We start from the raw sequence: 27,156 nt of genomic DNA, 5'->3' as shown, positions 1-27,156 counted from the left end.
AATACCTTGATGCCTTATTTTTAAATGATTCCAGAGGAAATAATTTAATCTGTTTAATTTATTTAAAACACAAAACTAGGGATCAAGGAAACCTTCTATTTCTAAATAATACTGGATCACCACACAAATGCAGCTCTTTCACGTAACATACGGACACCAAAGCGCTGCCATTCTCGTTGATAAATCCAGAGCTCCTGTGTTGTATCTAGGCAGGCTAAAACAGCACCACCTTTCCAAGCAATCAAACGTGGATCCATGTCCTGATATTAAACAGATATAAAAATATTATACCATTAAAACTTAAACATGATCTGGTTCCTTGAACTCTTACAAATATGGATAAATTCTAAAGGCTCTAAAAGAATAGATAGAACCAACTTTTGGAAAACATATTTTTACTTTGCCAACTATTCTTAAGTTTGTCATTTCTTCAATTGTCAAATAGATTCCAGTGCATACTTTTTATCATAGACTAATTCAATTCAATACATATTAGTATAATAAAACTGGTGCTACAAGTAGTAATTATCTGCAAGATGGTTTTGTTATCTACAGAAGATTTTGCCAATTATTATTATCTACGGAAAATTTTGCCAATCCCCACATAAGTGTACTTCTGTACAAACAGTCATGGATAGGTAATTCTAGAAAACCCTTGAATGCTGCAACTGAGCCTTTGGGAGATGTGGTCATCTCAACCTATGCTCACAGCAGTACTGTGGGTGAAGCATCCCTCTGAATGGAACAGAGAGCCTATTGCTCATCTCAAAATGTGTGACTACTGCATAATTAATTCCTTCCCATTTCCTAATGCTACCCCCAGCTGCTTTCCTATTTGAAAACCTGCATAAATCCATTCAAAGATACCTTTGGTCTTGTAATGACTTCTACGTTTTCAACAACTCTCCTGAAAGAGGGAGGCATTTTGTTGAGAATTCTGTGTTGAAGAAATTCTTGAGCTTTGTGGAACATCAAGCCACCTCCAACTACAAGGATTGAACTGTACATTTTCTTTTTGGTATCATCTGATGCTAGAAAAGTGCACATGAAAACTGTAAATAAACTGTAGCTAACAAATTAGAAAAATAATGATTAATACAATAATAGGAAAAGTATTAAAAGTATTTCATACACACTAATGAAATCTTTTGTGACTAGCATTAATCTTGCCTACGATAATTAGTATTACATATCATACAAAATAATAGTTTTCTTACCACAGCAGTCAATGCTATGCAAAATTGCTTTGTCAAGGCCTAAAGCTTTCCCTTCAAACTGAGATACAGCAGTTTTTCGGGACATGTGAGTTGTTAGCATTTCTTCAGATTCATTTCCACCAATAATGCAGTCACTATGAGAACTGCCTAAATCCATTTCAGAAGGATAAACATTTTCAGCAGCACTTGAAGATTGGCCTCGGAGATCTCCATCAAATCCACCCAGCTTGGTCATGGATTTTCGATCAGCTGTTGCTTTTGCAGACTGGAAAAAGGAAAATAAGATTATCTCTCAATAAAAGCAAGCACAACTCAGGCTGAAGAGCACTAAAGGCTCAATTCTATTTCTGTCCCTTCAAGTTTATTTCCTAATTAATCAGACTCAATTCTTAATGTAAAAAGTCCAAGAAACTGTATTTACTGCTGCAATTGACTCTCCCATCCCAAACCACAGGCATCTATACCACTGGATGAGAACTGGGAACACACAATTGAAGTATTGTTTTGTGAAGTACTTAATACTTTGTCAATTTTTTTAATATATCAAGGTAGTTGACCACAAAAATCCAGAATAACATTAAAAAAAACTCAACAATTTCTCAACAATTTAACCAGCTTTTTTATTCACCAATAAGAAGTTGCTGTTGAAAATAAGGAAATGCATGAACTTATTTATTTTTTATTTATTAATTCAATTTGTATGCCGCCCCTCTCCGAAGACTCAGGGCGGCTGCAAATGATTACAGATGTGGCTGTTAAAAAGTGAAACAATACAGAGAAGAACAACAAAGATGATTAGGGACCTGAAGGCTAAAACAAAGCAAGAACGGTTGCAGGAATTGAGTATGTCTAGTTTAATGAAAGGAAGGACTAGGTGTAACATGAAAGCAGTGTTCCGATATCTAACGGGCAGTCACAGAGAAGAGGGAGTCAACCTATTCTCCAAAGCACCTGAAGGCAGGACAAGAAACAATGGATGGAAACTAATCAAAGAGAGAATCAGCCTAGAACTAAGGAGAAATTTCCTGACAGAACAATTAATCAGTGGAATGACTTGCCTCCAGAAGTTGTGGGTGCTCAAACACTGGACGTTTTTAAGAAGAGATTGGACAACCATTTGTCTGAAATGAGACAGGGTTTCCTGCTTGAGCAGGGGATTGGACTAGAAGACCTTCCAACTTTGTTACTCTATTCTGTTACTCTGTTATACCTTTGGAAATGAGTTAATAATTGCCATTTGCCTGGGTGAGAAGATTTCTACAGAGCATGGCTGACTCGGAAATTCTGGGAGTTGAAGTCCATAGGTCGTAAAATTGCCATAGTTGCCAATCCCCAGTGTAGTGAATGGTAACCCTTTTTCTAATACCTAAACAAGACTTTCCTTCCTTTTCATTCTTTCCCTGTTCAGTTACATTTTTCCCATCCTTTTTCATCTAGTTGTGGTATTAACAGGAGAGGGAGGATGTGGTGATGTTTCAAGAGGGGGGAGGGAATCAAAACAGACATGGTAGAAGATGAGGCATACCCTCTTGTACATATATGTAAAATCAATTCACCTAAAAAAGTGATGGATCTTGCATATTGCCAGGCTTATCATTTTGACTACTTCGACTCCCCCACACTGGGTGAATGTGTGCAGTTGTACTTCTGTTTTTATGTTATTAGGTAGTTGTGACAGAAAAAGTTTGGTAGAAGTGGGGTATCAATAATTTTATACATAGGGGTACTTTGTTGTATAATTAGATAATTCAATTAATATGAATGTGTATTTTTTTTTTTTTATCCATATCCTTCCTTTTCTATGCGGCTTCTGGCAGGGGTATATATTAGTGTCTCACTTATATTTGCCGGGGGAGACTCAAAAATTGGTTTCAGCTAGAATTGGCAAGGTTAGGGTATTCTTCTTGCCTATACTGGATATCCCTAATATAGTCAATAATTACATCCGTTCAACTCAATTCTATAACTTCCAAATAGGAATCCTATACATCGATTTTAGTTTTTTTAAAAAAAACCTGAAAAAGAAGATATCTGGGTAACAAAAACAAATTAAAGCATCATAGTGATTATAATTGAGTATAGTTAAATACTGGAAATGTACATATAAGCACACAAGCACAATTACACATAGAGAGACTGTGCCAACTGTAATAGCTGTCTCTTATCCTCTTTGGCATGATTGCAAGAACTTCTAAAATGTCTTTTTATTTTAAATTATGTGCAGTTTCTTATGACATCTATGTATTAAACACTAGATAATCTTACAGATAGCTGAAACAAGCCAACTTTATAAACTACAAGTTATTAGCTGAAAAAGCATGCTCATGTTATAACCACCATATGTATTTGAGAAGTCCTGATCTGTCTATATTCTCATCCTCATAACCTGATACTTTTCAGATCTGCTGGTCTACATTATCCTTAGTTAACATAGTTACGGGCACATAGAAATTCTAGCCCAACTTAGCGGGGAATGCCAGAACATGGCAGGTCACATGAAAAGAATTCATCTACCAATACTCTGGAAAGGAAGTGTTAGGTAAATAAGATGAGACACTGAGTTCATTGTACAGCATACGGGGGGGGGGGGGGGGATATCAAGAGAAAGCCACGCACACACACCTGCTCTTGCTTACTTTGTGTAGCTAAGAGATAATGTTCGTCATGGGGGTCCTCAGGATCACCTTGAGACCTGTGCTGCAAAACTATCATTTTCTGACCCACAATTCCAAAAGTTGCTGGATAAAATAGTGCCATTGGAGCCTAATTGTGAAGGATAAGAAGGATTTCAAATTATTGTCAATATTTATCTATACATTCATCCATCCAGCCTTCTTGCAATTGGGTTACAGTTAAATAACCTATGATTAAATAATTTATCTCAGCAGAATATGTAGATCAAAATATTTAATATTTATTTTTTTAGTAAAAGGGGAAAGATTTATACTCTCTGAAGAGTGTTTTCCCTTCTCTTCTCCTTCTCCTATTTTCTTTTGTGTTTTTTTGTATTTTATATTATAAACTAATAAAAACACCCTCAAAATGAAATGGTTATTTTTTAGATTCACAGTCCACTTTTTGTAGAAGAGCTCAAGATGGCATAAACTTTTATGTACCTCTACAGATGCCGTACAGGAATTCTGTGGTAAACTGAAGGAAGTGATAGATTCAAGACTAAGAATGTATGAATTACTGGCAATAGTTAACTGACTCTAAAAAGCTGAAGATATGGAGGAACTGGAACCACAGGATTATTTCGTCTAGATAAACACAGTAATGAAAGATATTATAAATCCTTCTTTTTTTCAGCCAGCAACCTTCCCTACGTGCAAGCTATTCCCCCAAACGGAGATTACTGGACAAGAAGATCATTTTTTTCTAGTTAGTCAGAAGAGAGCTATGTTCCCATTACTTCCCATGAAAATTTATTTTAATGTTTTTCTAAAAATCCAAATATAGTCCTTGGCCAAATTACCCACAATTTACGGTAGGTGATAGGTAGCACGCAGTTCATCATGGACTACCATCCAATATGATCTTGCTACCCTGGAGTAATAAACGAGTACAGTAGCAGTTTCCAAGTTCCCACTGTTTCCCATCGTCATAATATACAATGCTTGAACCAATGTAAAACAGATAGATGGGAAATTTCTAATGGAACTTTTTTTAAAATTTAAAGCTCAAAAGAAAAATGTTCTGTTTCTTTCGAAGCACTATAAGGGACGCATCTCACAGTCTTTTACCTGTAACTTTTCATCTCCTAAGCGCAACTGATACAACAAAGCTGGAGAATCTGGATGACGGACTTGAAACTCATGATCTTTCAGTCCAGATAAATCCTAATAATAAAAAAAGGTATAAATATTTTATAGATTTAACTGTGAGTGTATACTCAGAAGTAACACACTGAAGTGTTACTAGGTTTTTGTTCATTTGGTGCCTTCAAGTCACTAAACTGACCTGGACAATTCCCTGTAGTTTTCTAGGCAAGATTTCAAAAGTGGTTTAACACTGCCTCTTTTCTAGGGCTGAGCAAAGTGATTGGCCCAAAATCATTCAGCTGGCTTTGTTATCTAAGGCAGCAATGCCTAGCCTTTGCAGCTTGGCAGCCTGACTTAAAGTGGGGTGGGGAAAAGGGGAACTGGGCTGCATGACTGGCAGACTAGCACACAGTTTGACTTGTGTGAGTGGCAGGTGGTGTGCACATGTGTACGCATGCCGCTTGCATGGCCTGGTTCCAAATAGGCCGGTAGTGGACTGTGGCCCGGGGCTGGAGACCCCTGATGTAAGGGCAATCTAGAACTCATGGTCTCCCAGTTTCTAGTCTGATGCCTTAACCAGTAAACCAAATTGATTCTCTGAAGTGTAGCTTAAATTAATTCAACTCTCTCAAAAGTAACTCAGGCATCATAGCCAAGTAAGTCTTTTATCAAGTGTTTTTGTTAAGTGTTTTTGTTAATGTTCAGTGACGTAAGCAAGGATTGATGATTTATTAATCCGTGGGGAAACCAGCTGTAATAGATTTCTTAGGAAGCTAAGCTAATAGCTTTCTGAGAAATCTATTACTCATGGTTTTCCCAGAGATTAATACCCTGTTTTCCTGAAAATAAGACATCCCCTGATAATAAGCCCAATCGGGCTTTTGAGTGCATGCGCTAAAATAAGCCTCACCCCCAAAATAAGCCATCCCTGAAAGTATTTAAACACAGAGTTGGAAATCAGGTAAGACGGCAAGAGAAGCCCCATCTTACTCCACGTGCCCCAAAATAATAAGACCTCCCCGAAAATAAGGCAAAGCACTTATTTCGGAGTTCAAAAAAATATAAGACAGGGTCTTATTTGCAGGGAAACACGGTAGCTTAGCTAGTAACAACTAAAGAAGACATTTTTAAAAACTTTATTAAGGAGTCCATCAAACTGTGAAAAGTATTTTCTATGATTTAACTTTTGAGAACATTAAAAAAATACATTAACAACGATTTTGCAGCTGGGGGCCATATTCCCCCTCTTTCTTGACAGCAAACATATTTAAAACTCCTTCCTCCTATTTTCCCTACAAAACAACCCTCTGAGGTGTGCTGGGCTGGGCTGATAGAGAGTGACTAGCCCAAAGTCATCCAGCTGCCCAGTCTCCTGGTTTCTTTTTTCCCCTTTTTCAACCCTGTAGTCAACCCTAAATGCAAACTATACAGGGTATACTCAGGGTAACTGGATGGAACTGAGAGTTTACTAGCTGGATGCCCTTCCTGACACCTAGGTGGAGTTCACAGCAAATATTTTTACTTTGTGCCCTAGGAGTAAAACATCTGCCTGCTACCTAGGATTGAACTCTCAACCTTCCAAGTGGGAGGTGAGAGTCTTCACCACTAAGCCATCATAATTCTTTCTTACTTCTCCCTTTTCAGTGTCATAAATTCTATATGCATTAGCTTTATAAACTTTCAAATGCGTTCTCCATATATTTTAAAATGCCTTAGTCATAACAGTCTCTGACCTAAAAAAATACAGAGCTTGACAATTTTAGATCTTACCTGGTCTAAATGGCAAAATGTTTCCTTTAAGTGCTGGAGAAGAAGACAGTCTGTCTTCTTAACTAGCTGGCAATCTCTATAAGGAAACCCAGCTCGTTGCATAAGCCAATAAAAACATCTTGATATGTCACAGCCACCATATGCAAGACGTAACCTAAAAAAGAGGAAAGCCCACACATAGTTGTGAGAAAATCAGCTTTTTCAGAAGAAGCTATTTAACTTGAAAGAAATTTAAAAACATTTAGAAGAAATTTTATAGCCATGGTTATTAATCCAGTTATTTATTTGATCCAATATGAACTTTGCTGTAGCAATATGGGGGTACCAATCTTTGATTTTCCAACACAAAAGTTGCAGTGATTTTTAAGAATATTTCAGAAAGGTTTTTTTAAAAGATACTTAAAAGGGCCTTATAAAATGCAGTTAGTCCTCAATTTATAACTGGAGTTTAGTCCTGCAATTAAGAATGTAAATCATAAGGGTCATAAACCGGGTCTTCACATTATGGGACCTAATTTTATGACCATTTTTGCAGCAGCCATTAAGCAAATCACTTGTTCACTCAGGGCTGGCTTTTGCCGGAAGCCAAAAGTAAACACTGGATTCTGGCAAAAATATAAATCACAGTCATGTGACAGCAGGGCCTTGCAAATTCCCATAAATGCAGGTCCACTGAAACTTCAAACAGACACCAAGCAACTGGTTATAAATTAGGACTTCTTTGGCCTGGACAAAATGTTAAATAGAATAAAATAGAATTCTTTATTGGCCAAGTGTGATTGGACACATAAGGAATTTGTCTTGGTGCATACGCTCTGAGTGTACATAAAAGAAAAGATACATTCATCAAGAATCATAAAGTACAACACTTAATGATAGTCATAGGGAACAAATAAGCAATCAAATCATATTAGGAAACAGTCAATATAAATCGTATGGATACCAGCAACAAGGTTACAGTCATAGAGTCATAAGCGGGAGGAGACGGGTTAGAGGAACAATGAGAAGAATAATAGTAGTGCAAATTTGTAAAATGTTTGCTCCCAACTTTTGATGGTTACCTGGTGTTATGATGTGAAACCCCATCTTCAACACAGCAGATGCTTGTCTTCTGATCCCCCACATCAACAACACATGCACTGCCTAAACCACTTCCAAAAGTAGCACATACAGATTCTTGATGCACTATTATTCCTAAAAACAAAAGGATGCTGTAACTGCTATATACTCTTTCTATTGTACAAAGACATCTTTGCACTTGTCATATACTGCAGAACAATTTACAAATCGCATTTTATAAAACTCTCTTGTGTCACTGTCAAAGAAATAAGAAAAGTGCTTGATTCCACCTGTGTCTTTTGCCAATTGCTCAATTTAACCAGGAAAACTATTTGTGTTTCACCATTCTTTATTTCCCAACTAATCACTGACATTTATATAAACTTTGTCTCTCAAAGTATAACTTGTTAAAAAAGGAGGTGTCTTTTAGGTCTAAGGCTGCATTTCTCCTCTATTCTTGGAAATAGATTTGAGAATCACATTCAAGATTTGGGGTGTGTGTGTGCACAATACAACACAACTAGTTTAAGGCTGAGAAATAAAACTGAGATAACCTAACCCATGAAACAAGGTGTATATTGATATGCCTCTTCCAGCTGCCAGAACATTTGGGCTAACTTTGCTTCTAAGTCTGTGGTTGCTCAAGACTTCTGCATGTGGGACACCAGCTTAGGGTGCCCAAAGGATGGAATTGGCTCAATCCTTTCCCCATTTATTAAGGACAAAAAAGGACTCTGAGTCTCCTGATACTCACGGCCACTCTCACCCACAGACAGAGCTGGTTGGTTAGTACATGGTACAAATTGCTTTTATGGCACAGCCCTGCTGTCCTGAAACCAGGGGATGGATTGAGAGGGAAACTGAATCATAGTGTCTGACAAATAAAAAATTATAACTAGGGAGGCAACTGGTGATTGTGCAACCATTCCCCTTATAAATCTTATAAAGTGTAGGAGAGAGAGGGCCAAGGCATGGGAAGGAGCCAAAGGGGGACTTAGTCTAGAATCCCTATATGGGCACAAGAGGACAAAGTTCAATACACACACACACACACACACACACACACACGAATGCCTTGAATCTTATCTAGTCTCATCCAGGTGCAAACTTTTATGTCTAAGAAGATTGTTGTATGAGCAATAAAACAGCTAAATGAACTCTTCAACTCTTCAGTGGTTTCTTAAGAAACTGCTATTGGAATGTAGACAATACTTCAGGGATTTTTTGGCAATATAAGCACATAATGAGAAGACTGTTAAGTCAGTGAAAAAAAGGTTTACACCGCCAAGACATACTCTAGATAGGTTTAAATCAATATAATTACATCTTTATAGCCAGACTTGCATCTCAGTTTGGCAGCTAAAAATGATGGATTTATCACTAGATGGATGCATGGCAAAAATCCCAAAGATAATTCAAATTCACAAAACAGTTGTGACTGAAATGCATAAATTAATTTAAAACATCATGGTAGCAGATTATAGTGATTTATTTACCTGAAAAGCCCATTTTCAGGAGAGTCATATTTACTATTTCTTTCACATGCTGCTTATGATAGATGTCGGGAATTAGTAAAATACATCTGTAATACTGAACAAGAGAAGGAAACAGAAGAGGACGGTGTCATGTGACAGAATGACCAATGCCATTTGACAATTAAGTAATAACAGGCCCCTGAAATAGGTTTATTTTTGGGGTAAATGTTAATGTCAGCATTTAAATAAATAAAATAATTTAGATAGCCAGGAAATGGTCAGTCTAGTTGATGATGAGTGTGGTGGGAGAGAGAGATATCCAGCTGGCAGCTTCTCCTTTGTGGGATACCGCAGGGCTCAGTATTATCTCTTCTGTTTAACATCTACATGAAGTCACTGGGTGAGATCATCCAACTGTTTGGGAGCAGATATCATCAATATGCTAATGATACTAAGATATATATGCCCCCCATCCCACCAACTGCCTGAATTACAGCATGGCAGCTCTATCTCATTGCCCTGAGGCTGTCAAGGCCAGATGGGGCACAACAGGCTTTAGTTCAACTCAAACAAGATAGTGCTTGGCTGCTATGTGTTTTTTATTTTTATGCTATGTATTCTGTATATTCTGTATATTATTTATTTTATTGTAGGCCACTTAAGAGTCATACATGTGAAATGGGAGGCTACAGAAATCAAATAAATAAATTATTATTATAATCTATAGCAGGAGTGTCAAACTCAAGGATCTGGCCCATGGGGTGCTTAGATCTGGCCTGCAAGGCCACTCTGGAAACAGCAAGGAACCTCTGTCAGTGAAAATGGAGTTTGGGAGGGCTGCACTCAGGCCTCCCAGGCTCTGTTTTTGGCCGTGATGGCCTCCTGCAGCTCTCTGCCAGCGAAAATGGAGCTTGGGAGCTGCGTTTTCACTGGCAGATGGCTATTAAAACAAACTAAAAATTAAACAAAAGGAGAAATGTTTCCCTTTTTGTATTTGAGCATGCAAGACGGGACAGGAAAAGAGAAAGGGAAAGAAAAAGAAAAAGAAGGGAAGATGGGAAAAAAAAGGAAAGATAGGAAAGAAAAATGAGAGGGGAAGGAAGAAGAAAGGAGAATGAAGAGGGAGGGAAGGAGGAATATTATAATGAGAGTGAGGGAGGATCTAAGGGAAGTCCTGCCTTAGCATTTGGCCATCACAGGTGCCCCCAACATGAGTGATGTTGAGCTGGCCATGCCCACCCTGGCCGCACCCACCCCGGCCCCCTGAGGTCAAACACAACCCTGATGCAGCCCTCAATGTAATCGAATTTGACATTCCTGATCTAGAGGATGGACAATATGTAAGTGAGCATGGTATATGGCCTCAGGGTATATTAATGGTAGTAATACAGGTAGCCTTCGACTTACGATCACAATTGAGCCCAAAATTTCTGTTGTTAGTGAAATATCTGTTAAGTGAGTTTTGCCCCATTTTATGACCTTTCTTGCCTCAGTTGTTAAGTGAATCACTGCAGTTGATAATTTAGTGACCCTGTTGTTAAGTGAATCTGGCTTCCTCATTGACTTTGCTTGTCAGAAGTTCGCAAAATGGGACCACGCGACCTTGGGACACAGCAACGGTCGTAAGTATGAACCAGTTGCCAAGCATCTGAATTTTGACCACATGATCATGGGGATCCTACCAAGGTTGTAACTGTGAAAAATGGCCATAAGTCGCTTTTTTCAGTTTTGTTGTAACTCTAAACAGTCACTAAAGGAACTGTTGTAAGTTGAGGACTACCTGTAATGGTAGAAACTTGACTGTCATTGTTACATTCATTTGACATTAATTACTGTTCACCTTCAAATCCTTCAGAGATATTTCTAGATATTTTTGAATTGCATACGACCATATGTCCTCAAGATCAGCAAGAACTGCAGTAAGGGAACCTCCAGGTCCTAAGTGGAGGTTCAGCTGTCCCCGCCGAATAGGCCAATGAACATTGTAACAGTCCAGAGGATTAACATATAATGCCTGAAAAGGATGAAAAGAAACAAGCAAAACACAATTTATATTAACTAGGAACAGTTTTAATTCCGCTGATGGTGTTATCATATGTAATATTAACTTTATATTCATATTTTAATATTTTACTGTATAAGAATTTATTTATTATTAAATTTATTCACCACCTATCTCTCTCCCGCAACTCTAAATATAAATAAAAAAACATTTCATGCAAAATTTAATCACAAGTATTTGGAATTTCCACATATCATAACAGCCTAAAATATGGTATACTGTCAAAATGAGGTACAGCTGATGTGGGAAGGAGCCAGAATCAATATGGATTGAAACCACAATATTATGTACCTATCTGTACATGTTCCATTCCTCTGATCAACTTTCTCTCCTTTGTGGCAAATGATCTTTTTTCCCCTTTCTTTGTGCTACTCAAAATGAAATTAAGTCTAAAAATCACATCCGTCAAACTATAATGCGGCTACCTGCTCAATTTTTTGCTTTTAAAAAAGGACTGTATTTTGCTTTTTTAATTGGAAAGAACAGAAAAGAATACATTATATACAAATGACTACTGCTCAATTACACATTATTTAAAAATATATAATATTTTGCCTATTTGGGTTTCCTGGTGAATACATTTGCCTTTGACTTCCAAATTTAGGAACATTTATTTGCCACTAGCGTTATAAGCCACAATGGCCAGGGAAGCAGAAAGAAAAAATGAGAGGGGCATTTGTTTCATAAAATAGAATCAGAAATGAAAGAAGAAAGAAGTAAAAAAACCATGCAGAGAGACTCCACAAAGGTTTCCACCAAAAGGCAGAAGAGAGTAGGAAATAAATGAGATAGGCAGTGCTGAAATTGGGGGAAAGCATAATTTTTGATTGCATGATCTCTGCCTGTCCTTAGTGGAGGAGAGAATTAACTGACTCTTGGATGACAATAGTCACAAAACCAATCAGAATTAATGAACACTGAGCTTGAAATTCTTTGACAAATATCACTGTTGTGCCATATTACATTTGCCTCCCAAAAGTTGTTTCAGGAAGTACAAAAGCATGAATGCTGCATGCGTCTGCCGTTCTTTAAGCAGCAGTTTCTTTTCTTTAGACAGACATGGAATAGGCTGGAATAAAGATATTTATTTCCAACTATGGTTTTGGAGAACATTACTAGGTCAAGCAACTTGTTCAGGATATAATGAAGACCACCTGCCCCCTTGAGGCAACAACTGGTAAACAGAAATGTACAAGCTTTGTGAATGTGATGTTTGTAGATGATCAATTAGAAGAAATGAATTATGCTTGGAAAGATTGACATAAATAGAAGAAACCAAAGAATGGACAGGATGGATGGAAATGATCAAAGGGATGTTCCTGGAAGAACTATGGAATCTCACTGAAGACAGATTGGAATCATTTATCCTTACTGGAGCAAGCATTGGCCTTCAAGCACAATTAGTTTATGATTGCATCAAGTCAAAATAGAGCTATTAAAGTTGCATACAGTTTAACAACTTTCAAAATAAAATTACACATGTAACTTTAGTGCAGTGAGGAAAATAGAAGCCCTACCTCTTCACCAACAACATATTCTGGGTGATGAGTAGTATTTGTCCATTTTGCTCCAGAGCTGTGATCTAAAATAGCAGGTCGCATTTGTCTGTTGTAAGATCGGATCTAGAATAAACGTTTAAAGAAATCACTTAGAAATAAAAAGTCATGCTATAGACAAAAAATAATCTTTACTTTAATAATGCAAGGTTGTTCACTTGAATTCCAAGGTCATGTATATTCCTAAATATTGTCCACTGTCCTTGAAGACAATCCTGAAAGTTCAATTAGCCAAACTATGGTGAGTTGATATTGACTGTGAAATATGATAAAATATAGGTGGTCCTCACTTATGACCATCCTTCAGAAATTGTTAAAGCTTATGACAGTACTGAGCGAAAGGTACTTATGACAGATCCTCATACTTACAATGCAGTGCAGTGCAGTGTCCTGTGGTCCCATGATCTCCATTTGAACCTTCTACACTGGTTTTTTACAAGCAAAACTAATGGGGAAGCTGGTAGAAGGTTGGAAATGGTGACCATGTGTTGTCATGTTTCATGAAAGCATTGGATTTGCTTAAGAATGGCAACTAGAAATTGTACAATTTCCAGTGTGGTGATGTGATGTTGCATTTTATAATCATGTTTCTTAGTGTAGGAAATTCTTAGTCTCAATTATCGTTTATACATTGTTATTGCTGCCTCACAATTAATTTTGGAGCCAAAATTGAAGTGCTGAAGTTAGCCTATAAAATCCTGCTTGAGGCAGTAATATCTGAAACAGTATCAAATTAAACTATATATTCCAAAAGTCTATGTAATCTACTAGGCACTACTTGAGAGCGGTCTTTTTGTCAATAATGCCAGCTATTGAAGTTCAACATACAGAATTCCACTTGGAACATGCCGTTTTAAGTCTTTGATCTCAAAATTCTTTTCATTCAAAGATCTTTTTATTTATCTGTGATGCTTAATATTTAATAGACTCTGTCTAAAGTGCTGAATTACTGCAAAGTTGATTCTGTGACCATTTCTCTTCCTCTCTTTGAGCTTTCAAACTTCATCAGACTTTACTGGTTCTCCTTAAAACATGCTATTAGTATTAACCAGAGTTTATAAATGAGATACCTGATCAGGTGATATAGGTGTACGTCTGGCACCATTTGACATCTTCTTAGACCATATTGCTTGGTCAACCATTTTAAGCCCATTTTGTCTTTGTTCAGTACTTTCTGGTTTCTAAATAAAATCAGTCAGTAATTTAGATTGCTTCCAAGCCTAGAACTAATTATTTTATATCAGTATTTCAAAAATTAACAATCTACAATAACAATCTATTAATTTTTTAAAAAATCTATACCATTATATAAAAACTCAAACTTCCAAATTTTGTATTTCATTTTATCCTCCATAAAATGACTGGTAAATTTATATTTAGGCTAAAAAAAAAAGCAGGCAACAATTGAATGTCATTTTTCAATTGTTAAATTGAAATTTAAAAATATGTTGGTTTATAGATTTGCCAACTAAAAGCAGAAATGGTGATCTCTCCCAGATAAAGGAGGCCTTAGCAGATGAAGAGGGACTAATGATCATGTGGCCAGAACCAACCCCACCAGCTAAAGATGGTGAAGATGGACTGGGCAACACTAGGGTTGGACTAACCCTTGTTTGTCATTCTGGGATTGCCTGAACCACTATAATAGTTGCTGAAATGACCTGAGCCAAATGTTTGTCCAGATGTGCCTGCTTCTGCTCTATAGCACAGCTGAGCCTTTGGGGTTGTGTGATGATTAAAGAATTGGAAGTTAACTCTTTAAATGTAACATCTGCAGTCAGTAATCAAACTAATTGCAGGTTATATTCCCATTTCATTATCCACATAGGCTATCCTAGCATACTTATTGCTACCAATGCCACCTCAACCACCTGGAGAAATAGGAAAGTCCCTATGATATGACTGAAGAATGGTAATAAAAGAGTATCCTTTCATTTTGCTCACTTCCCCTATCTTAGTGAACCATCCCTACCCTGAGTATCTGGGAACTCAGGAAGGCTTTCTCAGTGGTATTCTATAGGAACCCCTGATGATTGTGATAATATTATAGACATTACACCTGCTGGAACTGATGTAGCAAACAGCCCTAATTTAATATGAAGGAAATTTCTTCCGAATGAAATCCTTGTTTCAGCAGTCAGGTGGAGGATTTAGATACATATATTGGTTATTGGATTTTAGACTGTTTATTAATACTTCAGACCCCTGCAGCCCTGAGCATTACACTCATTTAGTAACAAGAAGATGCTATCAACGTTTTATGTGGGCAGTAGTCTGTGACAAGATGACTGTTATGATCTAAGTTCAGAGCTTTCCCTACAGCAGAAATAACATTATTGACAAAGTATGTTCTGCCTTCAAAGGATAAAAAGCACAGTTCCCATATCTAGAAACCGGATGATGTAACAAAACTTTAGTTTCCACGCATTTAGAAAACATACAAATAATCTATTGATGATGTTAATTTAATAAAAGCCATTTGTATTCCCCAAAAGAGCCTACAGGGTGTGGAGTAAGTCTTAACCCACTCTTGCATTATTTATTAGGCACAGTGCACAAGCAGAAATCACAGGCATAAATATGAGAAGATTGGAAAACAGCACAAATTTAGCATACAAGAACAAGCCATGAAAATATAAGCAACAACTGATTCAGTTTCATGTAAGACTGAAATATTGAAGACTTACATTGAGTCCTTCTCTTAGAAGCCAACTGTCTTTGTATGAGATTTGTCCTTGTTGTTTATGTCTTCTTGCGATGATGTGAGGGATGCTAACAGGAAGTGTATCTGTGGCTCTTCCAATCCTTAAAGTTGTTGAGCCAGGATGTATCACAATAATGAAGTTGCTCTGGATTTGCTAAAAATAATAAAACAAGCCCATATTTTATTCTGAAAACAAATTTCTGTGACAATATTATAAATTAAACTTATTCCATTGTAAGCTATCCTACGTTTTTGAGTTATGCAGTTTTATTGCAGACTCTCTTTATATCAATAAAAAGTTTTTGATTTAAAAGCAATGAAAAAGTATAGTATACTTGCACACTTCCTTATACAAATCTAAGTAAAAATCATATATGTATACCTAAATATGGGAGAGTGAAAGAGCAGATTGATACTTATGTACAGTTATCTAGAAATGGTTCTACTGAATAGGTTTTACTTTTGAATAGACTTACATTATAACATTGCAAACAATTAAGTACACAGATTTAACATGATGTCCCCAATTTGAAAAATTCCAGAGAGAATCTTAAATCTTGGAGAAAATAAATATTTTTAAAATCCCATAGATTTTCTTGTGCGAGGGTCCCCATATAATATTCAAACACAAGAGAGATTATGTATATAGCATTTTAATGCTTGGTCTCAGTGGAGTTTATTCTTACTAAACATCAAGTTACCTAAGAGACACATTTGAGCAACTGCTATAGGTTAGAGAGTACAGGTAGTCCTTGATTCACAACTGAGCCCAGCATTTCCATTGCTAAGCAAGACAGTTGTTAAGTGAGTTTTGTCCCATTTTACCTTAAGTTAGTAACATGATTAAGTGAATCTGACTTCTTCACTGACCTTGCTTGTCAGAATGTCACAATCGTATGACACTACAACTGTCATAAAAGTCATAAGTCACTTTTTTCAGTTCCTTTGTAACTTTGGTTACTAAATGAATGGTTGTAAATCAAGGACTACCTGTATCACTTCAAGCTACAAGTATGGCCACAAAATAAGTCAAATGTGCAATTCACCTATAAATACAGTGACCATATATTCTCTATTATATTAAGAGGCAGCCCTTTATTTTAGAAAGCTGTCTTTTAGATTTATTTATTTTCTTGGTTTTGGTCTTGAATTTTTCTTTGTGAAACTGAGTTATAAACAGTTATCCTTATGGACGTCTTTCAGATTTTACACCCTTCTTCATGTTTCTCTTTGACTTTTTCCAAAAAAATATGATCATTGTACTTATAAATAGGGGAAAAAAACCACCCTGCATTTGTGGGGAGGAGGATGCAGGGGTACAATAACATTACAGTAAGTTAAGTCTTCTCCTCCTGACTCACTTAAGGCTCTACAATCAATATATATTTTTAAAGACACGCTCAAAACGGGGTCACCAACAGAAACGACAACAGTCCAAGAAACCACTCATTTCCGCAACGAAGTAAACTAAAGCAAGGGGAATACTTGATCAAATTGAGCTCAACCGAGCAACAAAGATGATTAGGGACTGGAAGCTAAAACATATGAAGAACGGTTGCAGGAACTGGGTATTAATGAAAAGAAGGACTAGGGAGACATGATAGCAGTGTTCCAATATCTCAGGGGCTGCCACAAAAAAGAGGGAGTCAAACTATTTTCCAGAGCACCTGAGGGCAGGACAAGAAGCAATGGGTGGAAACTAATCAAGAGAGAAGCAACTTAGAACTAAGGAGAAATTTCCTGACAATTAATCAGTGGAACAACTTGCCTCCAGAAGTTGTGAATGCTCCAATGCTGGAGGTTTTTAAGAAGATGTTGGATAACCATTTGTCTGAAGTCGTTAAGGTTTCCTGCCTAGGCAGGGGGTTGGACTAGAAGACCTCCAAGGTCCCTTCCAACTCTTCTGTTCTGTTCTGTTCTGTTGTTCTGTCCTGTCCCTGTCTCCTCTCCTCTCCCTCTCCTCTCCTCTCCTCTCCTCTCCTCATTACTCTACTCTACTCTCTATTCTTTATTCTATTTTATTCCTGATGGCTACCTGGGCGCATCCACCCTTAAGAGGTAGCCCATGCTGCTTCCGGGTTGATGCTTGGCTTCCCAGGCTAGTTGAGCGCCCGAGGCCTTCCGGGTGATTTCCTAGGGAAATACAACCGTGTGGGGGGTGAGGGGGTGGGGGCGAAATGCCAAGGCAACAACAAAAGAAGCAGGCCTGAATGACCACAAGCGCTGCCGAGAAAGCTTTCCACATCGCCGGAGGCTTCCTGCAATTCTGGCTCGGTGGATGCGAGGCCGGCTGCGAAGCCTCGGCGTTGGAAAGGACCCGGCCGGGGACTGCACGGCTGAACCCGATCCTTGCGCACCGGCCGCGGAGCTCACCTCCTGCAACGAGTCGGGCACGGCGGCGGGGACGATGGGCCTCTTGGCGCCGCGCTGCTCCTTCTCCTTGTCGCGCTCTTTGTCTTTCCCGTTCTCTGCAGCCGCCGCAGCAGCGGCTGTTTCCCCCTTCTCCGCCTGGGTCATCTTCTCCCTCGCCCGCCCGCCCTCCCGCCCGTCCGTCGGTCGGTCGGTCGAGCGAGCGAAGGGCCGGCTGGGATTCCTCCTCCGAAGGGAAGCGGCGGCGAGAGCAGACGCCCGTCCCTGCCTCAGCGGCGAGGTGGGCTGGAGGAAGCGGGGCTGCGGTTCCTCCGGGCGATCAAAACGATCCCGGGGTGGTTTTACTTCCCGGTGACGGGGAAACAAGCTGCCGATAACAGCCGCCTTTCCCCCCCTCCCCCACCTTAAGGGCCTTAGCGCGCCGCCTTCTCAAAAGGCCCTTTTTCCTGGTTCCTATTAACTCCCCGTAGTAGGTAAACCAAAACAGCGAAGGCTGCTCAGAAGGGCGGCCCTTCTGTTGCCGGGTGCACCATGGATGCCGCCTCCAGGGAGTGTGTTATTTTAAAAGTGGCTGAAGCCAGAACTGAGCTTGACAAAAGGTGAAATTGGCGACTTCAAGGCTTAAGTAATTGGGCCCTTGAAAAGAAACACACTAGAATAGAATAGAATAGAATAGAATAGAATAGAATAGAATAGAATAGAATAGAATAGAATAGAATAGAATAACAGAGTTGGAAGGGACCTTGGAGGTCTCCTAGTCCAACCCCCTGCTTAGGCAGGAAACCCTACTCCACTTCAGACAAATGGTTATCCAATCTCTTCTTAAAAACTTCCAGTGTTGGAGCATTCAAATGCTTTGTCTTTGTTTATTTTAGGGGAGGCCCCAAAACGGGTTCAGGAGTGGTCCACAGAGATAATAATAAAAGTATAATCAGATTTCAATCCGCTTTGTTGCTTAACTTTGGGCACTTGAAGCTATGTGGACTTCAACTCCCAGAATTCCCTAGCCAATATTGAGGAATTCTGGGAGTTGAAGTCCACATAGCTTCAAATGGCCAAGGTTGAGAAACACAATTTTAGCAGATAGTGTGAACTCGGCTGCTCAAGTTAAGCGAAATGGATCATTGAGTTGGAGCTTGCACTGTAATGCCAAATTGTTTTCTTTCAAACAAAACCACAGCATCCTGGAGATTCTGGTGAACTGTTACTAGTACCTAGCATAGTCCACTTTATGACTGCTCTCTACATTTCCAGCACTTCCATTTCATCGCTTTCAGTGTCCCAATGCAGCAAATCTGCATTGTCTTTTCTTTCCCACCCATCAATTTTTTCAGTTCCTCCCCTCAGTTTTTTTTTAACTTTCCCCATTTCCCCTCCCACCCAAAACAAAACTTTCTGTTCCACGAATACAAAATGTTGTTATACTGTATGTATAACCAAAACTTGCATCCAATTCTGTGCATGAAATGGCTCATGGACATAAAAGGTTGAGACATTCCTATTAACAAATTACCTGAATTTTGGTTTTTTGTTTTGTATTTCAGCCAAGATAGTTTATTTTTTTCTTACTTTTCTTACTAAACTGAGCTCAGGTTCAGGAATCACCCTAGAACATTTGACACGACAGTTTTATTATGGCTAACATGGTATGATTTTTTGTGGTAATAATAGGAATCCAGCAGTGAGCAAATGATGTAGTTTCTGCCTTTAGAAAAATATGCAAGTTTTCTTGCAAGTTTTAAGGGGGGAAAAAACCCTGATGTTCTTCTGTTGAATCATTATTTCAACCCAGTCATCTCTTATTGCTAAAATGCTCATAGCACCTACCAGGTTTCCTGCTCCACTTTTAATACCACAGGAGAAAAAAAACCACACCAAACGATTGCTGAAAGAATGGCATCCTTACCTCTATCATCATATTTTAAAAAGAGAAGAGAAAAATTATAAGATCTTTGCTGAAGTTTATTAAAGTTTCCTAAGGCTGTACAGCACATATGAAAGAAGTGTTTTACAAATGCACTAACACCAGCAAAGCTCATTTCCTTAAAGCAGAAAAACAGCTGTCTCCTTTGGAAAGCTTGGAAGGCTGGTTTCCTGGTTGGCCAGCTGTGTATTCGTATGCAGACATTTCCACTGGGACTGCTGGCACAGTTGTACCTGCACCCACATACGCAAACAGCCAGAGGCAGTCTTTGGAACAGTTATCTCAAGGATGTAAGACTTTAGCACTTCAGAAGCGTGCGGGGTGGGGGGTGGGGTCCCTTTGCTATTATATTTTTCAAAGCACTGTTTAAATGTTTTATCCAGCCCCTGTAATGGTCCCTTTTAAAATCAGGTTTATATCCACTTTTAAATAGAGGTAATCCTAATTCAATATGCCATCACTTTCCAGCAGCATCCTTTTCTATATATCTAGTCAACTTCCAAACACTCAGTCATATACAATATTCAGCATAAAAAAGAGCAATATACAGAAGTTGGCAGAAAAATACAGGAACAAATCTCAGAATATACTACTCCATTAAAGAAACTTACTTAAAAATATTTTTTTAAAAGGGAGATTCCAGCATGAAATTGAATTAAATTGTCCCAGAAAACTCTTTCAGATCTTACTCTGTAATGGTACTTATAAATTGGACTCTGACTCCCATACATAAACAAAATGAAACTTAAGGAAAACTGAGTTGGAATCTAAAACTCTTGGTTAGCATTAGGGTTTGCAAATAAGTAGCATTACCAGGATTTAGTGTGAGGATTTAGCAATCATGATAAATGTATTTTATTTATAAATTTATTTATCGACATAAATTGCAGTAAGATCAGCTTTTATATTTGGGATTTAACATGGCAATGAAGACAAAATGAAACAGGTCATAAATTATAAGTAACACAAATAATGGGTGTAGATAATGGGGAAAAACAATGGGATTATAGTTTTGAAACAGCTGGATGTCCACAGATTGTCTGCTGACTTTAAGCCATAATCAATTAGTTTTCAAAACACAAGACACCGTTTTCCTTCAAAAAATAACTGAGATACCCAAGATTTGGGTGGGGTGGGGTGGTTTAAAATTAAATAAAAAAAGAATTTGAAACTAATAATTTCACCAGAAGCATTTTAAGGTATATAGATCTAGTGGGATGTTAGAAGCAGTTTAAACTTGTAGCAGTTTCTTCCCTAACTTAATATACATATTCTGAGATTATCCTTTTTTTTTAAGTCTTCATGTGCACAATTTGTCCATTCTAAAATATATTGATTACAATTAAATGATTCCAAATCAGTATTTTGCAAGGTCATATATTTCCATAACTTTACATCTACCACAAAATACCCATCAGCTATATAAAAGGCTTAAAACAGACAGTAAACAGGTTCATTTAATTTAATAGAACTGCACTTCAGTTATACTGGATCCTAGAAAATGGAATTCCCAGTACAACTTCATTGTTCTGTTGATTCACAGAGCAGTTAAATCACTTAGACAACATATTTGCAACCCTCAATTCCCTTTGCAGCATTCTTGATCAGGTTCTTTTAGTCGTGCAAATATGTAGTCTGATGCCTACTTTTTAAAGCAGGCATTTACCTATGGAGAAAGAAAAGAGAAATTGATTAAAGTATTTGTTTATTTTTTCACGGTTACTGGTAGCTGTTACCTAATAAAGTATTTCCTGAACCTGAAAAAGCCATTTTAAGCTTGCTTTACTTTATATAGTAATACACTTTCTACAGCCCTTCTGATAAATCTGTTTGTGATGCAGATGTAAGTAAACTTTCAAAGGAGGAGACCAACAATCACACTGATCTTACATACTTCTAAGTAGAATATTAGCACTAACTAAAATATGCTTAGATTGTATTCCAAAGTTATTAGGCATATAACTGAATTTTAGGTTATTCAACATGAATCAGCTATGCTAATGTAATACACTAGAATACTAAAAATTTCCATAATGGAAGAAGTCTAATAAGTGGTTCTGATAGAAGATTCTCTTTGTTTTCTCTCCCATAAAACAGTTGCTCAAATGTAAATTGATTTTTTTAAAAAAAGTAAAGTCGCTTGTTGTCTAAATAAATTGACTGGATTAGGATTAAATGTTAATAACAATTAAACACTGTTACATCTGGTAACTCTTAATGGGCTTTTACTGATATTTCTGGTAACTTTTAATGGACTTTTTGCTGACCAGAATTGAACGACAAAAGTTCTAAGGATCTGTTTATAGATAAAAAATGAGATATGGAATGAAGATATATTGTTTGTTGTATTTTTAGAGAAAGTGTAGGTTAAAATTATTTATACTTGTGACAAAGGCAGATGTTACTTTCTTTTCTATTTCTTTTTCTTTGCTATATTCTTGCTCTTTTCTATTTTTCCTTTTATTCTTTTTTCTCTATTTTTTTCTTTTTATTATTTTCCTTTTTGTAATTTGTATTAGTTTTTATCTGTATAACTGTAATCTTTAAAATTCTAAAAAAAGTTTGCAACATACATTACATTCTTTGCTCTCTCCCCCATAAAACAGTTGCTTAAAATGTAAATTTGTTTAAAACTAAATTGATGTTTCTTTGATATTCATAGATAAATTCTGCATGATAGCAATTTAAAACTTTTCTAACAAGGGTAATATATAATTCAGTGAACGTCACAGTACTGAGTGCTTGCCAGTGTATCAGCAGTGTATTTCTACATATTCTCAGAAGTATATAATGTAGAGTGCCCCAAATTGGGAAACTACAGCAGGGGATGGTTGGAGAACGAAAAGGAGTATTATGCAATTCTTTGTCAATTTATTTTACTGACTATATTACAGGTAGTCCTTTTTAGTGAGCACCATTGGGACCACCATTAAGCAAAGCAGTTGATAAGTATAACTGAACTCTGCTCATGATCTTACTTCAGCTTTTCTTTGCAGACCTGTGAAGTTGACAAATGCAAGGACTGGTTGCAAAGTTACTTTTTATCACCATGATAACTTCGAATGGCCACTGTGTGGGACTATCACTAAACAAGTACTACCTACAGTGGGAAACATAAGATGTTATATATGTAGGATATATCCATTCCCATTTTTCCTAATCTCAAATCTTATTTTATGTAATATACATTTACCTTTTTGAATTTAGCGTATGCTAAAATCAATAAAATAAATAAACCTTTTTGAATAAGGATAAAAATGAAACAGAAAAGCTCATCCACTTGGTCTACAAGTATTTAAAATTCTGCAAGATTATTCTTGTAATTTTAAGCATTATGATTTTTTTTAGCTGAATTCAATGTGACTTTTGGGCAGAGCATTTTAAGAAGAAAAGGATGGAGTACCTTCCTCATCCACCACCAGCCATTGGTGGGGGATTTGGACCTCCAAAGTGGGTTATTCGACCCATTCTACGGCGAGGAAATCCTGGAGGTCTAAGAAAAACAAAGATCAAATTAAAAAGCAGCAATTTCCACCTCTGTGGTCACATTTGGGCATCACAATAATGTAGATTAAAAACTGATTTAATGTGAACAAAGTGTATAGCCATGTGTGCTGTTCACCTGTTAAAAGATATGATTGTATTTAGGTAACCCCTTCTGTGACATATTTTGAATTAGACAAGTACAGAAATTTCTTTTCCAAAGTAGAATAAACCTAATGAACTCATGGTTTACAACTGGTTCATTAGAAAATAAATTCCCAAAATAAGAATTAAGTACAGGTAGTCCTGGATTTACAACCTTAATTGAGCCTGAAAAAAATAAGCTCAGAGACCACCAAGTAACCCTGAGCTACAAATATTCTCTTCTGTTGCTTTGGTCTTAAATTGTGGCATTAAGCAAGTCATCACTTGACCAGCCTAATTTTACAATCTTTTTTGTCATGGTCATTAAGCTAATGAAACAGTTTTTTTCATTGGGCATTTTTTTAAAAAAAAAATAGAAGTAAATATCAGAAAATGGCAATAAAACAACACAAATCATAATTATTTGACCGAAAAGATCATAAATGCAGCCAGTTTCCAAGCATCCAAAATTGAACATGTGACCATGGGAATATGTCCATCTGTCAAAATTACAGAACTTGACTGTAAGTAGCTCTGAAGAGGTCCGTAGTTATGTGAAAACTTCTTATATGCCTGTGACGATAAACAAACCATAACAGAGTTGAAATTCCCCTGGCAGGAGGAAGCAAGCAAGGAAAATTACGTAGCCTGGTCTTTCATGAATTTAGCTTTGAATCTTAGAAGACATAATCTGATGAATGTAGCTTTTATTGTTTTTGCACTCAAAATCAATTATAATTAAGTGTGGAAACATAACTTATAATGGAGATACTACAGAAGAGCTTAAGCTTTATAAATATGTAGACACTCCGGAAAAACACAACGACTTTTAACCATTGCACCCCAATTTTTCACACTGTATTTCATCTAAATTAAAGTGAAAAAAAGCAATACCCTCTTCCATCATCGTATCTTGAAGAAGAGGAAGATGTGTAGCCTCTCCTCAAATCTGGATGAATAATGCTCTGAAAACTAAAATGAAAATCTCTGTTAACTGAAATAAGAAAGATCTGAAATATTCAGTATTTTTAAAACTATTTTTAAAATAACCAATGCTAAAGATCAAGCAATTGGTTGTTCTAAATTTATTTTCCAAACACAGAGATAGTTTGAAATAGAACTGAAAATGTTGTTAGCATACCCCTCAAAACCAAATACAAAATTTATAAGCTGAGAATTAAATGTGACACAATCAGTTAAGTGAATTTTATAATGCAGGGCTTAAATGATTGAAGTTAACTATCCTATATAAAATCATAATTTTCCAATACTGTGTAACAATGGACAATAGTCAATATATAATAAAACTTGCGGAACCCAGCATTAGCTAACTTATAGCTCTTTCTGGATGGAACTATTTAATGTCTCACTACATCATCCCTTTTTTCATTTGCTGAATTGAAAAAGAATAGCTAAAATGTCCAAAGACATAGAATATATAACATCTAAATGGTATTGCAGACTGATAGGTCAAATAGGCCAGCACTAGCCATTTCACTGCCTGTGGAAGACAAGATAATACTACCATTACATTCCATATATAAATGGATTATAACAGTAGCTGAATTCCATTTTGTTATTCATGAGAAAATATGATCCTGGATCAGAAAACATTGTCAGGAAATGCGGACCAAGCTACAGTAGCCAATTCTTTGTCTCCACTATTTCTCATCACTCATCAAGGCTGGGAAGCACTTTCACGTTGCCTAATGGCAGAAGCCTGACCTTTTAAGGAACAGCCAACATTTTTTAATGTTGAAATTTTTCTTCAAATTTGAAATTTTATTTTAAATTTATTTAATCCATCTGATCTTTTAATTAAATATGGATTCAGAGGTGTTACAAGCACAATAGTTGAGAAACAACTATTAGTTCAGTGGCCTTCTCCAGATATTCAAGTATACTCCAAAAATTGTTAGTTTTTCCAAAAACTCCATTATACAAGGAATTCTATACATAGAGAAGCTATGTATTTATTTGTACATATCTAAATTACTTTATAAATCTTAGAAAATTACCTCTGAAAATTCAGCCTTGTTTATAATTTCCTTTCCAGTCTTTTGTTAAGACATTGACTATATGTTTTGATTAATTTTAATCAAAAACTCCACAAGAAGAGCAATAAGAATGAGATTCTTCTATTCCATTGGAGTTTTGCTAAATAAATTTAACTGTAAAATGCATCCATTATATATACTAATCTACTCAGGCCTGAAGTGTCTCAAGGGGAATAATAATTGCATAAATCACATGTTTGTTTTTTATTTGAGGGAGAAACTTCACTTACAACAAAACTATGAAATCTGCTATTCCCCAGAAGAAGTCAGTTATAGATGACAAACTCCATGGAGCCCGACTCCGGTTATCCAAAACTTGTCCTACAACCCAGAACAAACAATGATGATTACTGTTTTGAAATAATAATGGCAATAATCCTATACGGTAATAAAAAAACTGATCATACAATATTATTAATCCAAAGTTTGTTTATAAACCCAGGCATGGCCATTCCTTTCATTGTTCAGGTTAATAATTATAGTTCCAGAAGCGACAAATCAAATCAAATCAAATCAAATCAAATCAAATCAAAAGACGACATGTAATAAAAAGGCCATGAGAATAATGCAAGACAGAGTGATTCCCCCACCGCGCCTCTTTAAAGAGTGATCTTTTCACCGGCGGATCCGCGGGAATTCCTTTCCGTGCGCTTTGCCGGGACGACTCCAGCCCAACTTGGTACCCAAGAGGAAGGTAGCAAGCGGCCAGGTAAACCACCAGGCTGTGTTACGCCTTTGCTGCGCTGCTCCCGCCCTCCCTCGGGATCAAAGCCAGGCAAAACAGAACGCTGAGACACCTGAACGTTCCCCCTCCCCGGGATAGGGGCTCCCCACCCGTCAAAAAAAATATCCGGTTCTCACCATTCGAAATGTAAACCATCGCTCCCGCCGCCTCGCCACCGCCCCGAGAGTGCCCGGCAATCCCCTAGTTAGCCGACCCCTCGGTGTTCTTTCGCTTGCTCCGCCCCTTCAACTAAGGAAGTCAGCGCTGGGAAGACTCCATTGGCTGAGAGCTTAGGGCTGGCCCGAGGCGTCATCGTCGTTTCGACGCTTCCTTTCCCACCCCCTCATCTTTTTTGTGTCAGGAATATAGAGCTAGAAATGTAGAAGGGATATGGCGTGGCAAGGAAAAGGAGATTCGAATGCCCATCACTGTAAAATGCTCATTCTGCTTATTGTATCTCTGCCTGACATAAGTAAATATTGGTCGACTCGAGGCAGGATCGAAGGAATACAATGCACGACAAAAAGTTTGCTTCCAGAAACACTTTTGGATGTTCCTTATAAATTTTCGGCTGCTAATGTGAAGATAATCTATTACATTATTTATTTATTTATTTATTTATTTATTTATTTATTTATTTAGTTATTTAGTTAGTTAGTTAGTTAGTTAGTTAGTTAGTTAGTTAGTTAGTTAGTTAGTTAGTCAAGCATGTATTAGATAACAGATATAAGTATAAGCATGATTATGAATACATGAAATGGATACGAATAAAAGGAAACATTAGGACAGGGATGGTAGGCACGCTGGTGCGCTTATGCACATCCCTTACAGACCTCTTAGGAATGGGGTG

The 27,156-nt window shown here is 37.2% G+C and overlaps 2 protein-coding genes across 2 annotated transcripts; both read right to left on the bottom strand.

The window, feature by feature from the left end:
* Nucleotides 1–18,121, bottom strand: ACTR8 (actin related protein 8). The gene is made up of 13 exons (XM_070933643.1): nt 17,978–18,121; nt 15,588–15,758; nt 13,971–14,081; nt 12,862–12,966; nt 11,123–11,296; nt 9,304–9,397; nt 7,810–7,942; nt 6,749–6,902; nt 4,961–5,056; nt 3,840–3,980; nt 1,218–1,482; nt 868–1,031; nt 1–260 (listed from the first exon to the last, which is right to left on the bottom strand). Exons 1-13 carry the CDS (start codon nt 18,119–18,121, stop codon nt 117–119), a joined length of 1,896 nt encoding a protein of 631 aa, XP_070789744.1. The 3' UTR covers nt 1–116.
* Nucleotides 18,122–20,716: 2,595 nt separating this feature from the next.
* Nucleotides 20,717–26,538, bottom strand: SELENOK (selenoprotein K). The gene is made up of 5 exons (XM_070933642.1): nt 26,444–26,538; nt 25,813–25,903; nt 24,420–24,497; nt 23,302–23,391; nt 20,717–21,564 (listed from the first exon to the last, which is right to left on the bottom strand). Exons 1-5 carry the CDS (start codon nt 26,460–26,462, stop codon nt 21,561–21,563), a joined length of 282 nt encoding a protein of 93 aa, XP_070789743.1. The 5' UTR covers nt 26,463–26,538; the 3' UTR covers nt 20,717–21,560.
* Nucleotides 26,539–27,156: the final 618 nt, after the last annotated feature.

This window comes from Pituophis catenifer, unplaced genomic scaffold (assembly GCF_029215685.1).
Source record: "Pituophis catenifer annectens isolate HBS135680 unplaced genomic scaffold, rPitCat1.0.hap2 SCAF_2, whole genome shotgun sequence".
In the NCBI taxonomy this organism is placed as follows: Eukaryota; Metazoa; Chordata; class Lepidosauria; order Squamata; family Colubridae; genus Pituophis; species Pituophis catenifer.
The sequence above is the reverse complement of the archived record's forward strand: the minus strand, read 5'-3'. Positions and strand labels throughout refer to the sequence as shown.